Consider the following 18075-nt stretch of genomic DNA (forward strand, 5'->3'; position numbering starts at 1 on the left):
ACGTCTGGCGCTCTAGCCGCTGATGCGTGGGAAAGTTTTCCATCTCGCTGATCATATCTGATCAGAAAAAAAAAAGATAAGTCAGCCCCCACCCTTATGACCCCCCACCCATACCTACACGATGGGAGCGCACAGTCAGAGATGATCAGTCGGTCCATGGGGGTTGGGAGGGTGGGGGTGTTCTGAGGACACTGAGTCTGGGGGGTGGGGGTGGGAACGTGGCTGACGGTCATGACACTTCTGTAACGTGCGATCGACATACAGACCGAGGTTTCAGCAATGTGGTCATCTGCCGCGCACATGACAGTCGTGCACGCAGACTGTCATGTGCGCGGCAGATGACAGAGCGCGCACGTGCACGTCAGCCAGAGCACAATGTGTCGAACTGTTTGCCATCTCTGACCCAGACAAAGGGGTGTTGGATCATACGTTGAGGTGTGTGTGTGTGGGGGTGGGGGGGGGGGGGCACACAAGGACCGGCCTGCAAACGTTTCACTGCTCTCCAGCGCCGCCGTGGCCCATACGCTGAACATCAATCCCCTCTTTGTGTCCGCCGCGCCGTCATTTGCTCTTAACCCGAGGTGGCCTCTGGTGAAACGCTGCCCATGTGACTGCAGAGGGAAAGGAGCAGGAAAAAGGGAAGCGTTCCACCTTTTTTTGCAGACGGGAGGAAGGAAGGGTGTCGATGGGTGGAGACTCATGACATGCAAGTGCCCAGGTCATCCACCCACACACTGACGGTGCAGAAACGTCATTTACCGGCATTTTGACGAATTCCTCTGAAGGACTGGAGTCAACTCTTTGTTTAACGCACACGGGCACCGACAGGCTGCAGGGGTGTGCCCCCGCCTCCTAATTGCCGTTATGGCATCCATACCCGTCTGTGCAGCAACTTCCCATCATTCGTGTCCTCCAGCACACCGGACTTCTGCAGGAAGGCGCTGCAGGTTGCTTCATTGTGTGACAGAAAAGACTTTTCTGTTGACTAAAGCGGCGACGGCGTAAGCAACAATTGCCCTAATTGAACCTTCCACAGCAGTCCTGCAAAATGGCCGCCGAGCCGGCACGCTGTCTGTGATGGCCGACCAGGGTGTAGGTCTGACGAGCTGCGCATGTCTGCATACATCCACGGCCCGACGCTGTGTGTTTTCTGCTTTGGTGACGGGGGGGGGGTTCCGCTCACTGGAGGTTTCTGCTAATCCATAATTACCGCTGGAGACGAGGCGTCAATCTGCCTTCCTGCGTCCTCCTAGCTGGATGGGTCTTAGGACGACCCCCGCCGCGCAGGCCGGAGTTAAGGTGCTGACTGCATTCTGTCAAACGGCTGACCTTGTTGTTTCTCTGCTCCTCATCAGCACCTGCTCCTCCGCTCCACCGGCCATCCCGCCACCCACCCACCCACCCATCCATCCATCCATCCAGCTGGCCGGGCCACCTGCAGGAGTCATCAGGGTTAGTGCTCCTCTGGCACGTCTGCGCAGCACAAGCGTCTGCAAACCTCTTACTGCAACCTGTAAATTTATTGATGTGCACTTATAGACCATCAAATAACTTTACAGGAAAGGAAACATAAAAAGTAAAAGTGCAGACGTCTATGAAACTGGTGAAGCCTGAGAGGTAGGCCATCTTTCTTTCAGCCTCCTTCCTGGACATCCTCACATCTTCCCTCTCTGCTAAATTTAGCAACAAAGTGGATTCAAGTGAAGCTCCGGTGTTTTGGTTAGAATTCCAGAAATGCAAGAGCTTCCATTTCCTATCGCAGCTGAAGTAAATCAGCTCTCAGGCCTCATCGTAGCCGTGTGTATCTGAACGCTGGGTCAGGCCCGCACAGGGGCGGCGTGGTCATCCGGGGACGCATAGTGAGCAGAAATGGGGCGCAGCGGCGCTCAGCCAGGGAAGGGTGGGTCCATGCACTCTCTAAATCATCACGTGCGTGAACTAAGAGGCAGTAAAGCAGCTCCGAACCCCAGCCTTTATACAAGAAAGTTTATTTTCATAGCAGAGGAACCGTGTAGATTTTACAGAATCTATTAGCGTCAGGTCATTCCTGGACGATTAGGAGCCACCAAAACCCATTTAAAAGAGAGTCATTGCACCAGCGGCAGTTCGGAGGGAAGACCCCGAAGGAACATAAAGTCAGAAATGTCAAGGGTGTCGTCTTGTTTTCTTAACTCACTTAATGGGATTGGAGTGCACTCCTGAGAGCGTACTTGTTTTTGCAACCACATTGTGTTTTTTCAGTTTTTGCAAAACTAAATCTTTAGAAAGTGTGTCACTTGTTTTAAGCAAAATTGTCTTAATTTCTGTCTTGCAAGATTCACTACTGAAAAACCTTTTAACAGCAAAATAATCTCAATTTGAGAAAACTTTTTTCAGTGACTTGAATTTGTTTTCTTAAAATAAGAATTCTTGATCAGTACAAATTTGCTTACCCTTCTGGCAAACTGTTTTGCTAGTTTACAGAAAATCTGTCAATGGGGTGAGAATCTTTGACTTATTTCTAAGGACAAGGATGCTCAGCCAACACTTTCATCCCTGCCCCTGCAGATCCATCCCTCTAACAGACACGCGTCAAAGCGTAGGCCGCCGTTCAGGAATTTGATTTTAGACCGACGTTGAAGACTGAAGGACGGGAGTTTACAGAAAACGAAGGGCAATGTCAGGAGCAGGTCTGGTTTTCTGGTGCGGGTCTGAAATGCAGAGGGGGCAGGATGCTCTCAAAGCTCTTTGCCTCCCTGGCTTCCATCCCGAACACAGACAACAGACGTCGTCATTTTCCAACTCAATTTACAGACGCATTAAGAGATGCTGAGGCGCGCCCAGCTCACTCAAATGCAATCAGCCTGCCCGTGTGTTTCCAGAGGAAATGGGGGTGCCATCTTTATCGACTTCTGTTTGACCTCTCCTCCTCTCAGCGTCCGTTTCTCCCCCGGCACCAACCAAAAGTTTAAGCAAGACGTTGATAATCTGAGATTAGCTTTGTAAAAGCCTGTATCTGCCTGCTTGATACTTCCAATACTTATCATGATCATTCTTTTGGAGTCCTTTACATCTTCTTATGTTTCCCGCCTCTCTGTCTGTTTCCAGGCACATTTCCAGATCCTTTCTGCGTTTCAGTTTTTCCAGAAGCATGACATGAAGATCCACAGGTTTCATCGATTTCCTTCTAGCATTTACATGAACCAATGTTCTCCCTCCAAATGGCTCCACGTGTAATTTAATTGAGAAATTGGTTTCAGATCGAGTCCATGACGGCATTAAAAAGCTCTTTACATTCTGATACCATGAAAATGTGCCCCCCACCCCCAGCAGATTTCACACCTTTGAGCTCCGCTATAGTTTCTTAAGGGCACTTATGGGAGAAACTGAGGACCCGACGGTTTGAAAGGTCCATCCTCACAAGCCTAGCCGCTCACGGGGCTTCTCGGCGTCTCGTTTGACCCCGGACCAAACTTCTGACTAATTGAGAGCTGGAATAAAAACTGAAGAGAGGAAAGCAGGATGCCAGACAAAGGATGGGGGTTGGGAACGGCAGGAACCAGAGGAAGAGATGGGAAAAGAGGTGGTAAAAAATGAATGCGGCGAGAAGAGGGAGCTATTAGCAAAGGGAAGAGATGCCATTAGAATGAGGTGATCCAGTTTTATTCTGTCCCTATCAAGGATTTCTTTCCTGTTTCTAGGTTTTTAAAAAATAAAAGTCGCACATCATTCATTTCCTTTTTGGAGGCATCATTTCTCCCAGAATCATCCAGCAGCTGCTCATCCATCTGTTTCACTTCTGATCTCCACGATTTAGCAGCAAAATCTTTCTTTACCTCTGCAGTCTTTTATCCTTTTTCTCTAACCTCCAAGAAAAGAGGCAGCAGGAAAAATTTACAGGAATAAATCGCTCAAATATTCACAATTTCTCACACTCAAAGCGCCGGGAATCTATACGCGCTGCCAGCAGCGGCGCGGATCTATAGCTTTCAGGTGGAGGGGGGTCTCTGAGCATGTGTGGACGTTATCTTGAATCGAGGGGCTGGCTGCCATGGCAACCATATGATGAGGCAGGCTGGGCTATTTAAAGGAATTCAGCTCCTGTTCCCGTCAGCTTCACACCGGTCCAGTGAAAGACAAAGAGAAAGATGCGAATGCGAGACGAATATCAATGATTCTCTTCTTCCTGCCACGTCTGTGGGGCTTTTGCCACTTCTCTGCACAATTTACAGCACAGGGATGAGGCGGCACAAAGACGGCCACATTATTCGCCTTAAAGAAACCAGAAAACAGCTCACCACGCAAACGTTTTCAGTGGTTTCATATGGAATCGGCTAGAATTCCCAGACAAAGGGAAATGTCTGGTGAGCAAAGAGGCTCTTTAAAACTCTAATTTAAAAAGCTGGAATCCCCTTCAGAAGGAGGATGCTTCAGAATTATTCATCCCAACAAAATGCATAGATTTTCTCCAGAGACGTTTCTCCGTGGACAGAGGAGGAAAACGCCTGCTGTGCACCTCCAGCGCCTGGCAGGCCCAACACAAAGAGAGAGCGCGCAAACGCACACTTTACGCTCTGCTTCCTCTATAGTGCGCTGGAAATGTGCAAATGAAGAAGTCGTGCTCCTCTCAACATCTGGCAAAAGGCAGAGCCGCTTCCCTGCAGATCTTCTGAATCTTCTCTGTCTCACACCCGCATTAAAGCCCCGGCAAACCTTCACTTCAAACTGAGATAAATGTAGATTATTCCTCTGACGCCTACATTTGTTTTCAGCTATGAAAAAAAATGTTATCCATGTTTTTGCTTTCAAGTAGACGCTAAATTAACAACCGAAGTGGTTTGATGCATATTTGCATCCATAGGGGGTCAAATAGTTGAAGGTAAAAAAAAACAAACTCAAACCCGGTGCTTTGAAACGACTGCATGACGTGCAAACGCAGGTGCCTCCTGGTGTGCTTCAAATCTCCTCATCACGGGTATAATTCCGCTGCTCGCCATCGCCGCCACATACGTTTATCACTCACTGGGAGAGCAGTCAGGAAGATTTTAAGAGCTCCACAGAAGCCAAATTCTGAGTGACCTCTCACTCTGCTCTTTATCTGCTTCTAATCCCAACTCATTTGGTATGCTAAGTAAAGGCTTAAATCCCTCTTCACTGTACGTACACACGCAGTCATCGGTGCCCCGCTTTGATTATCACATTTGCATAGAGACGGGTTTTTTTTCTGGCAGTGGTGGAGAGCAGGAGCAGCAAGAGCTTCTGAGTGGTGGTCTAATGCCTGGCAGGTGTATGGTGGTCGAGCAGAAACATCAAGATCTGCAGGAGAAAAGGCCCAGAGGAAGTTCCTGCATTCGTTCGTGCGTTTGTCTCTCTCATTTTTGCACGTTTGTCTGTCCACAGATGCAGCGAAGACACTGAGACAGAGCCAAGTCTGTGGGACCACCTCTCTGGGTCTGCCTCCATTAGAGCGCCATCTGCTGACTCGGTGCGGAGGGACAGCTGGTGTTGTGAATCAGGCCGCCACAGTCAAGGGACCGGCTACTTCCCAACACCAGGGTCTCATCGCCACCACTCACGCCGCAAACCTCAGGCCGCTCTGGTTCCTGATGCTCCTGCTGTGATGGAGACGATGAAACATCTGGATTAGAAACCTTTTCTAAAGTAACTGAATAAGCACTGTTCTGTTTTGAATAAAACTTAAACAGATCATATATTTTTCAAACATCTTTTCACAAATTAAAAAAACCCTGCATTTTCTTGGTTGTGGTGGAATTAACACCTTTTTAATTTTTTTATACTGAATCGTTTCATTTCTATAACACACAATGTGTTTAAAGTTCTCACTAGAGTTAAATGCGTGATATTCAGGTGGTTCTCCATATGTTTTTGGAGCGGTGTCTTTCTAGAACACATTTCATCAACGGATTTCTATTTGAAATATGTGAAAATGTAAAACAAAAATAATAACCAGAGCCACTGAAGAAGAGTTAGTGACTAAATTGTGAAAAATAACACTGTAGATTAAAAAAAGGTATTAGTCTTATTATGATAACAAAACTATGATTATTTCAGTCATGTTAATAAAAAGTTGCTCTATTCAAAATTAAATCAATAACCATGAAAAATAATGATTTATTTATTGATTATGTTCCTAAATAATAATACAATATTTTATTAATGAAACTTTGTGAAATCAATGTGGATTTAAATTTATTAAAAACATTTTTATGAAATTTCAAATGAGACTAACGAATCAGGCAGGGGGCTCGTTACGCATGCGTAAAGCTGACTGGCTCATTATCAAACATGAGCACAGTGGACCGGAAGTCCTCACCTGTCCGACTAAACACTTTATTCCCAGGCTCCCTTCACAGCCACAGAGTGTAAAGTGTATGTGAAATGCTGACTTCTCTATGGGCGACATGCTCCAATCTTCCAGCAGAGTCAAACTCAACCGAGTCGCCCTGAAGGACGTCATTGGGGTCAAAATAGCTCCGAGGCGGAGAAAAGTCCAGCAGCCGAGGGCCGACTCCAAGGAGGAAGACAAGTCCGTGCTGGAAGACTCGGGATGTAACAAATCCCCTCGGGATGTTTTATCATACAAGAAGGGCGCAGAAAACGGGAGAGCCTCGTCCATTGCGGCTCCCGGCGGAAAGCAGGAGAAGCGCGTAGGTATGCATGTGGAGGCCGACCCGAACGGCCCTGAGGAGGCCGTTTACCGCACTTTGCGCCGATTTTTAGGCACACGCCCGAGTTCCGCCCACAGGCGAACCCGAAAACCACCAAACATGTCCCGCCGGACCAAAGTTATTCTCGCTGCACTGCCACCCCTGAGAAAGTCTGCGAAACGGTGCGACCTCTTAAACTGTAGAAGCGTTGGTTGTGCGGGAGGCAGAGAGACACCGAGCGCGAGGACGGCGAAGTCCGCGCGTGGAGTCTTTCCGCCCGCCTCAGCAGCGCTGAGGCCGCTGCCACACCCACCGCCAGCAAGTAAGATGCACCTTGCGGCTAAATATCTGCTAATTTTTGGTTTCTTTGGTTGTAAGAAAAAACATTTTCCTCAATTATACCAAATATTTCTCCCAATCGACACTTTTATATCACTATTGATGTTTCCTTAGTTTTCGCCCGCCTGCAGGATGCTAAGCTAACACTAGCATACTGGATCTTGTTAAACAAATCGCTCTCACAGTTTGTGTTAACATTTTAAGAAACATTTCTGAAGTGCATTTCAAAAAAGTATAGCTTCATTTATAAAGGCAAACCCGATCAGCCCTGAAGGTTTTTCTTTAGCACCAAATGAAGGATACAAATCGGTTTAAAGTCTTCATACTAAAACACAGATGCTAAAATTCAGCTTTAAGAAATTGAACTTGGTGAAATATTTTACTAATATTTTACATTATACTAATATTTTACTAATATTTTATATTATACTAATATTTTATATTATACTAATATTTTATTTGTCTCCTATTTGCTGCGAAACCTGCCGCTTAACTGCTTCTACAGTACTGTTGACTTACTAAAATAATGAATTTAAAGGTGCTGCTTAATTATAAAGTTTGGAAGGTCTTATTTGATCTCCTTGGTGTTTCGCTAATGTTGACTTTTTATAAGTGAAATGGCACATTTTCTTAATGATTTTGGGGTTTCTCTGTTGTTAAATATTCTAAAAATTTAACGAAATTCAAGCAACAACAACAAAAAGGAAATCCTTGAGGTGAGTGCTTTGATACCTAAAAGGGTTCAAAGCTGCTAAAGAATCAGGCAGCGAACAATCCTTTATTCAGTTTATTATTTCAAGTCAAAGGCTGTTCACAGTTCAATCAGCTTTCCTTTTAAATAAATATACTTTAAATATAAAGTTTTGGAAGCACCATTGAGGAATGGGAGTGGGGGGTCTCAGCTTTCATGGCATTCCCAGATGCTTCCCTCTGAGAAGCTCGGTGAAGCGCTCAGCACAACTCATTAGTCAAAAACGGAATGTTAGCCAGATGTTCACTTGATATACTAACCGGTTAGTAAAATCTTGCTATTAAAAAAACCCATCATGTTTATGTGATCTGCCTTTGTTTTTATCCTCACGCCTGTCAAGTCAAAATCAGACCAGATTAATGACGTTCAGTTCCTGTGAATGTTCACAGATATTATGGATTTTATAAAGTAAGGAACTTTTTTTGTAGAGACTGGAAAAAATATCCTTCACCAAAATTTGGGATATTTTGCAATGCTGGGGTGGTCGTGTGGCAAAGGTTAAGCAGAGAACCTCTGATTGAAAGAGCCCCAAACCCCCCCACCCCCGACCGCCTGTGTGCTGAAGCATCCAGGTGCTGAACCCCACGTTACTCGTGGGGGTTATAGGTTGGTGCCAGTGTATGGCACCTGAGCTGCCATCAGTGTGTTAATCGGTGAATAGGACTGTAAAGCGCTTTGGGCCTTCAGAGATTGTAGAAAAGTGCTTTATCGGAATACGCCATTTGCCATTCTTGCTTATTTGGGAACCAACTAGATTTTGGTTAAAGACCCAGTCTGGTGAAAATGGTGATTTTTGATCTTTTTAACATGTTCTTATTGCATTTTCTGATTATGGAGGGCATATATCCTCACAGGTCACTTTATGAAGTTCCACCTTGCTAGGACCGGGTCGGACCCCTTTTGCCTTCAGAACTCTGTTAATCCATGGTGGCATAGATTCAACAAGATGCTGGAAACTTTCCTCAGAGAGTTTGGTCCATGTTGACATCATCACTGAGTTGCTGCAGATTTGTCTGCTGCGCATACGTGATCCTAATCTTCCTTTCCACCACATCCCAAAAGTGATCTTTTGGGTTAAGATCTGATAATTGTGGAAGTCATTTGAGTTCAGTGAACTCGTTGTCATGTTCAAGAAACCAGTCTGAGATGATTCCAGCATCAGAAGATGGTACACTTGGTCATAAAGGGATGGACATGTTCAGCAACAATATTCAGGTAGGCTGTGGCGTTGCAACCATGCTCAACTGGTACTAAGAGGTCCAAATTGTGCCAAGAAAATATCCCCCACACGATTACACCTCCAGCAGCAGCCTGAACTGTTAATACAAGGCAGGATGCATCCATGCTTTCATGTTGTTTTCCAACCTGTTGTCCAGTTTAAGTTAGTCTGTGGGCGTTGTAGCCTCACTTTCCTGTTCTTATCTGACAGGAGTGGTACTCGGTGTGGTTTTCTGCTGCTGTAGCCCATCTGCCTCAAGATTGGAAGTGCTGTTCGTTCAGAGATGTTCTTCTACAGACTTCAGTTGTATCCAGTGGTTCTTTGAGTTCCTGTTGTCTTTCCATCAGCTAGAACCAGTCTGGCCTTTCTCCCCCGATCTCTGGCATCAACAGGGCATTTCTGTCCATAGACCTGCTGCTCACTGGGTGTTTTTTTTCTTTTCCAGACCATTTTCTGTTAACCCTACAGATGGTTGTGGGTGAAAATCCCGTGGATCAGCAGTTTCTGAAATACTCTGACCAGCCTGTCTGGCACCATCAAGCATGCTACATTTAGAGTCACTTCAGTCACCTTTCTTCTCCATTCTAATGCTCGGTTTGAACTGCAACAGATCGTCTTGACCATGTATACGTGCCTAAATGCGTTGAGTTACTGCCGTGTGATTGGCTGATCGGCGGTAATGAGCAGTTAGCGCTCTGCTTGAGCAAGCTCCCGCTCCGCTCCATTCTGATGAATCCGCTTAGAGACAGATCCACGTACCTCTTTGTTTTCCTCATCCGAGCTGGAATCTGGCTCAGACGGTTGGATAGCTCCAATATCGCTCGCCATTTATGTTGCTCCGTTAATGTAAGGTTGGGGTGTGAGGGGCTGTAAGCTAGCAGGAGAAAGTGTAAACAGATTGATGACCAGTATGGGTGGGGTTGCTCCGTGCCAACAGTCCCGCCCAAAAACCAGAAGTATATTTCTAATGACAGCTGGTGTATTGCAGAAACTGTCCCAGGAAATAACAGGTTTCTTATTTATTTTTGCTAAAAATTGCATAAGCATAATTAAACAACCATTGGGAATGCTTTTAAATCAAAAGATAAGTGTGTTTTTTTTCTCTGCTGTAAAGTCAGAATCATACTAGATAAATAATGTTGTTTGTTGTTAATTGAAAACTTCAGTATTTGTAAAATGTTCATAGATTTATAGACCAACGAACATTTTGAGACTTTTTACCAAATTTTTGACTGTTAATATTTTTACTTATTTGCAAAACACCAAGATTTTAGTTTAATGCACAAATCTGGATATCAACCTGGTTATGATGAACTTTTTATATCTGCTGATATTCTTCAAAAACAACAGAAGCTTGCTTTGCTTTGTTAGACAACATTGGTCTGGTTGTAGGGATTCCAGTTGAATGATTTTATATTCAGCAGACTGACACATTTTGGAAACAATATGTGCATTTATTGGATTCTCTCAACTCAAACATGACAGGAGTGACGCTTTGTTTCAGATATTAAGGTTGCACAAAACATTCATATGTTCCCGTGGAAACCAAGTATGCACTTTGGTAAATTCATATCAAGCATTAAACTTCAGTCTTTCTGTCTCTATTTTTAGACAATAATAGGACAAACTCTCCTGGACCTGCAGGTTTGGAAGGTTCTATGAGAAGATCCAATGGCTGCTTTGACTCTGTCTGCCAGGAGTCCAAGTTCTCCCTCCGTCCACAGAAAAATGGTTCTAAACGGGGACTGAAACGTCCAAGCTCTGACCCGGTTCAGGGTAAGGCCAAGAGCAAAAAGACAACTGCAAAGAGATCTGAGGAGAGACAATTGCGGACAAATCCCAAGGTTGTTCTTTGCGACTTTGCTAAAAATTGTAGCGCCTGTAGACGTGGATGTGGCGTCATTTTACCTAAAGATCTCAAGAACAAAGCTATGCGTTGCTTCAAGCAATCGGGACTTCAGTGTTGGCCTGGTTGTGTGTTTCATAATAAACCTGAAGAACAGACTTGCAGTGCAGTTCTGGACGGGAAGAACATCCGCCAGGTTCTGAATGAAGAAGTTGGCAATAGGCAGATGCCGCTCAGAGAGGCCACAGCGCTCCTCCACAGCAGGTTGAGAAACCAAGTCTCCACCTCTGCTGTTGCCTCCTCTTCAAAGCATGACAGCGTTGGAAACCGCTCCACGGACACATGTTCAGAAGGGGCTGGCCCCGTTTCTGACCAGACGGATTCACAGGCCCACAAAAGAATCAACCTTGGGGAAATCTCTGGGTTCATCCGCTCCAGACACCCAGCTGCAAAGGGAAGCAACGCTGCTTTGAAGCTTTGTAAGGAGAATGGACACCAGACAGAATTATATGGAGCACAAATCCCATCAGAACCCATCTGTGAGAAAAACCACAACGATATCCCGGAGTCTTTCACCTGCCAGAGAGTGAATGTGTACTTCAGGAAGGCACCATATTCATGCGCTCGCACCAACATCGTCTGGCCTTTCGGTAAGGGTCACCTGAGTTCACATGGACCTTTGGCCTCTTCTTCATCGAAGGGCGTCAATTTCTCAGTGACTGACTCTGTAACCGAGGTCACAAATCAGGTGGGTTCCTCCAGCAGTGCCGCACTTCCAGAAACACCTTTGAGCAAACAGGAGGGTGGTGATGGGAACGCGGCTGTACTGTCTGAAGGTTTAACCAACAGCCTTCACTTGCATTCAAATCCCACTGACGACGATGATGAGGATCGAACACCTTCCTCCCTGGCTAATGGGCTGGAAACAGACAGCACCTGCATGACCAGCTCCACCCTTGCTTTTTCTCCACCTTCAGACGCATCCACCCACGGTGATCCTAACTGCCTTACATCTCCTTTATTCCTGCCATTTTCGACATATCTGTCTGAAAAAGCTGAGGATGGGCTGAAAGCAGATGATACATCCATGTTCCGTTGTGAACCGTCCCATCTGAGCACCTGGGGTTCTCCGTCTTCCTTCACTTCAGAAAACCTGGACTCATCTCATTCTGGTGAATCTTCTCTTCTGTTTCCTCAAGACAAAGACCAGATCAACAATTGTCCTGCAGGAAAACCGGCTTTAAATGGAAACGCAGTCCACCTAAATAGCTCCTCTCTGTGTAGCTTCCTGAAGGCGGGCTGCATAAAAGCGGACACAAATCAGTACATCCTGCCAACGCTGCTCTCTCCTGTTGCATCGCCATGTAGACCTGCGTGGAGGAAGAGCTGTGAGCGTCAAAGCTCAAGCAGTTCTGATGAAGAGGAGCAAGCGGAGGACAAGCAGTCATCTCCTGAATGTCACAGGCTGCAAAACCAAACTGAAGGACATTCCAGCGGCAACAGTACTCCAGGAAAAGCCAGGACTTCCCTCTGGAACGTTGAAGATGAGCGTGATGGTAAGGAGGATGAATGTGATGAAGATGGGCAGGCTGTGGGAGCTACGAAGGAAGATGCCTCGCACTCTAAAACGAAGAGCCCAGCCCTATCACCTGTTCAGACCAAGGCTCCGCCTTGCGTTGGTGAGGAGGATCCGCCCACTCTGGACGAGATCACGGCCTATGAACACGACATCCTGCTGGTGGACGTGAACCAGGATGACCCTGACCTGTTTGTGGATTCCCCCCAACTAAGTCTGCTGAGGCTGGGTCCCGTGCGGGCTTCCGAGGCCCCCAAAAAGACTGCCCCAGCTGCCGCGAGGCTGCCGTTTGAAGTGGGCGGAGCCCCAGGTAAAGCAGTTCAAAGGTAAGTGTCGTGTGATGTAACCTGCTGTCCCACAGGAGCCGTGAAGTCCTAAAGGGGTCTTCTGTGTTTCAGCCTGACTCCTGTGAGGAGGGATTTGTGCTTCGAAGGTCAGGACACAGCAGGTGACATGAATTCTTGCCTTTTATCAAATATTTTTCACCTTTCAGCCTAAAGGCTAATGTTTGCCTTCTTGTTTGTGTTTACAGCAGAGGGTGACAGCAGACCGTGGAGACCTCGCTGCAGCAGCACCACCCCACCCAGCACACAGAATGCGTGCCCCACTACAGACGAGCACAGCAGACGTGTGGTAATGTGATGGGGGGGGGGGGGGGGCACATCTGCAGGACAAAGAGCATGTTTCCTGGAAGCGCTTTTAGGAATTATCAGCAAGTCATCAGACGTGACTCCTAATGTGCCTGCAGCTTCAGAAAATGAAACATTAGTAGACCGCCTTTGTTTGCATAAATGTTCACTCTGAGCTAAAAGCTGAGAACCAACAGCTCCATGATGGTCAAACACCTGAGATTTTCCCTCTTTGTCATTTAAGACAAACTCTCATCATAAGTAACTCATCAAAACAGAGGCCCAGTGAATAGCTCAAGGAAATTATGGGATATACAGTGGTGGACAAAATTGTTGGTACCCCTCAGTTAAAGAAAGAAAGTCCACAATGCTCACTGAAATGACTTGAAACGTTCAAAAGTAACAATAAATAAAAACTTATGGAAAATTAAATAATCAAAATCAGCCATTACTTTTGAGTTGTTGACTAAGAGAATTATTTAAAAAAACAAAGTAATGAAATAGGGCTGGACAAAAATGATGGTACCCATAACTTAATAGTTTGTTCCACAACCTTTTGAGGCAATCACTGCAATGAAACGGTTTCTGTATTTGTCAATGTGCCTTCTGCACCTGTCCACAGGTATTTTGGCCCACTCCTCATGAGCAAACTTCTCCAGTTGTCTCCGGTTTGACGGGTGTCTTCTCCAAACGGCATGTTTCAGCTCCTTCCACAGATGTTCAATGGGATTCAGATCTGGGCTCATAGAAGGCCACTTCAGAATAGTCCAACGCTTTTCTCTTAACCATTCTTGGGGGTTTTTGGCTGTGTGTTTTGGATCGTTGTCCTGTTGGAAGACCCATGACCTGCGACTGAGACCAAGCTTTCTGACACTAGGCAGCACATTTCTATCCAGAATGCTTTGATAATCTTGAGACTTCATTTGACCTTGCACAACTTCAAGACACCCTGTGCCAGATGCAGCAGAGCAGCCCCAAAACAGAACTGAGCCTCCTCCATGTTTCACAGTAGGGTCAGTGTTCTTTTCCTTGTATGCTTCATTTTTGAGTCTACGAACATAGAGCTGATGTGCCTTACCAAAAAGCTCCAGTTTTGTCTCATCTGTCCAAAAGACATTTTCCCAGAAGCTTTGTGGCTTGTCAACATGCATTTTTGCAAGTCCAGTCTGGCTTTTTTATGATTTCCTTTCAACAGTGGTGTCCTCCTTGGTCATCTCTAATGAAGTCCACTCTGGATCAAACAACGACGAATGATGCGATCTGATGTACCTTGATCTAGGAGTTCACCTTTAATGTCTTTCGAGGTTGTTCTGGGCTCTTTGGATACAGTTCCAACTATCTGTCTCCTCATTTTGTCATCAATTCTCCTCTTCCGGCCACGTCCAGGGAGGTTGGCTACTGTCCCGTGGGTCTTATACTTCTGAATAATATGTGCCACTGTCGTCACAGGAACTTCAAGCTGCTTAGAGATGGTTTTATAGCCTTTACCTTTACGATGTTTGTCTATAATTTTGTTTTTTAATGTCCTGGGACAATTCTCTCCTTGGCCTTCTGTTGTCCATGTTCAGTGTGGTACACACCTTTTCACCAAACAGCAACGTGACTATTTGTCTCCCTTTAAAAAGGCAGACTGACTGATTATGGGTTTGAAAACAGCTGTGATGTCAATTAATGACATACCTGAGTTCATCATGACCCCCTGGGAAATTAGTTCTCAGTCTTTTATGGAGGTACCATCATTTTTGTCCAGCCCTATTTCATTGGTTTGTTTTTTGAAATAATTCTGTTGATCAACAACTCAAAAGTAATGGCGGATTTTGATTATTTAATTTTCAATAAATTTTAATTTATTGTTACTTTTGAACGTTTCAAGTCATTTCAGTGAGCATTGTGGACTTTCTTTCTTTAACTGAGGGGTACCAACAATTTTGTCCACCACTGTATTCTGTGTAGCGGCCGGTTGGCTCAATTGGCTGCGTGTACAAATGGTTTATGGGAAATCGGTTTGTTTCCCAGGGGGCATGATGAGCTTCTTCCAGTGGACAAGACCCTTCACGCTACTGTCTACCTCTGTATCCACACAGGACTGGGTCTCCCTGTGCCTGTCCCCAACCCGGATAAAATAGAGCGTAAAGATCAGCCAAACGGAGTGTGGATTGGTGAAAGCTGATTCTCTGTGGCGACCCCTTGATATGGGATATGCCAAAGGAATGATTTGATAAATCAGCTGAGGTTTACTTCTGCATCAACAGTCCTGCCCACAACTCTACTACTGCCGCCCTGCAGAAACTGTCCTAATAAAACAACATTTTTTTTATTTATTTTTTATTTTGGCTAAAACATATTCGTAGTTAAGACCACTGAGAACTAGGGCTGGGTGATAAAATGATAACTATATATGAATCGCGATACACTCATTAACAAAAAATACACCTCTGTCAAACCACCTGTGCGAATCAGCGATCGCTGGTTGGCTGTGGCGACCCTTGAAGAGACATGCCAAAAGGCCAACAACAGTAGTGCGGTTTCTGACTCGTCAGTCTCCGTTGCAGCTGTACAGACTTTTGCCATCCAATAATTTCCAAGAAGTTCCTCTCAGGCCGCGGGGCAACTTTCCTCTACTGCTTCTCTTAAGTAAACCACTGCCAGCAGTCTGTCCAGGTTGCCTTGTTCTGACAAGTAGGGACATCTCAATATGATCACATGGTCGGGAATCAGCCCCATCACGTACTTCAGACTCAAATCTAACCAGATCCTGCAACCTGATCATGGATCACGTTTATTTTATTCTCATTATTATGAGCGTTATACGTCAAAAGATGAATTACAGTGATATTCACAGAACTTTTTTTTTTATTAACATCTACAAAGTGCAAGCTCTGGGGGAAAAAGGATTTAATAAAAATGTCTAACATCTGAAAGACAGCAGAAATAAATGATTCTATTGATATGAGCTAGTCATGAAGACTCATCATCATATTCATGCTACAGCAACTATTTAAAAAGAAAGTTGTTAATTTTGAAGAATTTTTAATGGAGACATGAATCGCATCTGATCAGAATTTTCAATAGTTCTGAAGATGCCAAAATGTCTTGCATGCTTATCATTTTATTTTTACTAGTTAATCATTTTTACTAGTTGATGGTTGAACTATTCTTACTTGATTGTTCCAGCTACTTCACAGCAGTGTTTTGTTTAAGTGTAAAAAGATAAGGTGAATAAAATGAAACAGCCGAAAACCTGGATCTGTTCATTAAGGTGTTTGTATTTTTAAAATGTGTTTTTAAAAAAAAAAAAGGATCAGATCAGGACGCTGCATCAGCAGATACTCAAAATCAAATGACTCTGAATTGAATCGAGCCCAAATAAACCTGATTCAGACATCCCTGTTTAGAAGCCTGTCCTGGCACAGGATGGACCCTGAAACCTAAAGTTTCCTCCTTTGTTGATGTTGAATTCATTTTTACAGAAAAAACCTTTAAAGGTTCACTCCGTACTTTGGTCCCTCAAGACCTGAGTTGCATCATTTTTAAGAATAAAAACAGAAAAGTTTGATAGTTTTTTTTTTTTTTTTAACAGGTTCAGTTTGATGTCAACAACAACCATGCAGACGGCGTCTTTAAAAGGTATGGCTGCAGCCGGCGGTCCGTGTTGGGACAGTTTGGTGTAAAAAGGTTCTCTTGTGTCTGACAGGATGCAGCCCATCCAGACGGTCGGCTCTTCTCTCAGCATCCCCGCCCAGCATCCATGGGCTAGAAACGCTGCCGGCGCGGCCAACTTCTGGCGCCAGAAGTCCAATTCTGTAAGTGTTTCGTAGAGGGAGGATTTAGCATTATTAGAACAAACATTTGACATTCATTCTGTTTTTTAATTTTGTAGAAAACTATAAACACGTAGACCAGGTTTAAACTTGATGCTAAAAAATGAAAATAATTATTTAAATACATGAGATTTTTCTTAAAGGGCCAATACCACGCAAAATCAAAATTTCGAGCTTTTGATTGTAAAGTGCTATTTTGATTTGTTCACACATTTCTGAGTATTCCTCCAAAACTGAGCTCTCTGAGCACCAGCCCCTCTCAATCCACTGAAAGGAGCGGATTCTCACATTGTGAGGTCAAAAAGTGAGGAACAGCCCCTTCCAGGAAGAGTCTGCACTGCCAGCGCCGCCCCCAGACAAACACAAACTTTCTCCAGGGAGCCGGTGATCAGCAAAAACTTTTATATGAAAAATATGCACACTCGTCTTTTCAAAAGTTTAGATGTTTGTTTTCGTGGGACCATGGCAGACACTGCTGAGGCTCACACGGAGCGACAGGTGGAGCCTCAGAGATCAAGTCGTCTCACTTTTCAACTCATGTTTCATTAATAATTTATTCTTTTGTGTGCCAAAGGTTATTACAAAGGTAATACATTATCATCTCCATGGATATCGTTTACTCTAAGAGGCTTCAGAACAGCACTGTTTAAGCCCTTTAAAGTATATCTGAGACTAAAAACAGCTTTAGGTTCAACTTTTCAACAATTTTGTAATTCATTACTTTTGAAAGTTACACCATGCTTCAGATTATATCAGTAGTTTTGTTTCTGGACCACATCAAATTGTAGATGGAAAAGTGAAAAATAAGTGATCTTTATTCAAATTATGTAAAATAAAACATAAAAATGTAGTTTTTAATAAATTATTTCTGTATATAACGTTGATAATTATCAGTTCTTTATTATTTTGGGTACAGTAGATATTTTACACTTAAACTTATGTTAAGTTTAAGGTTTTAAGTATTTATATTAAAAAGAACAACTTTTCCTTATAGAAGTTACTTTTTGTATTTTGAATTGAAGCTTTTATTTTCTCGAGTTGCTTCAGTCAGAATTTTTATGTGATGGTGTGAAACGCTGACCTGACTCAAAGATCTTTTTTTATCGTGCACTTTCCCACCTTTGTCTGGTTTGGTTTGTCTACACTCGGCACTCAGAACCGAACCAAAGACTGAAGCGGACCAAACTGTCTGGAATAATGATATATATAATGTTATACAATATTAATGCAATTACTGTCTGGAAAAT

The 18075-nt window shown here is 44.4% G+C and overlaps 1 protein-coding gene across 5 annotated transcripts in view; it reads left to right on the forward strand.

Annotated features, from left to right (window-relative positions):
- The first annotated feature begins 6270 nt into the window (after positions 1-6270).
- Positions 6271-18075, forward strand: part of topaz1 (testis and ovary specific PAZ domain containing 1) — a 31762-nt gene continuing 19957 nt past the window's right edge. For 2 of the 5 annotated variants that reach the window (XR_002874125.1, XM_023959890.1), the window contains exons 1-6: positions 6272-6651; positions 10568-12704; positions 12777-12826; positions 12911-13011; positions 16588-16634; positions 16702-16810. Coding sequence is in view for 4 of the 5 variants with exons in the window: in XM_023959890.1 (XP_023815658.1) it covers positions 6393-6651; positions 10568-12704; positions 12777-12826; positions 12911-13011; positions 16588-16634; positions 16702-16810 (2703 nt within the window). In the remaining variant the exon portion in view is untranslated. Of the gene's footprint in view, positions 6652-6684; positions 6970-10567; positions 12705-12776; positions 12827-12910; positions 13012-16587; positions 16635-16701; positions 16811-18075 lie in introns of those variants that run through there. The other 3 variants (XM_023959894.1, XM_023959891.1, XM_023959893.1) reach the window with 3 other exon arrangements.

This window comes from Oryzias latipes, chromosome 11 (genome assembly GCF_002234675.1).
Source record: "Oryzias latipes chromosome 11, ASM223467v1".
In the NCBI taxonomy this organism is placed as follows: Eukaryota; Metazoa; Chordata; class Actinopteri; order Beloniformes; family Adrianichthyidae; genus Oryzias; species Oryzias latipes.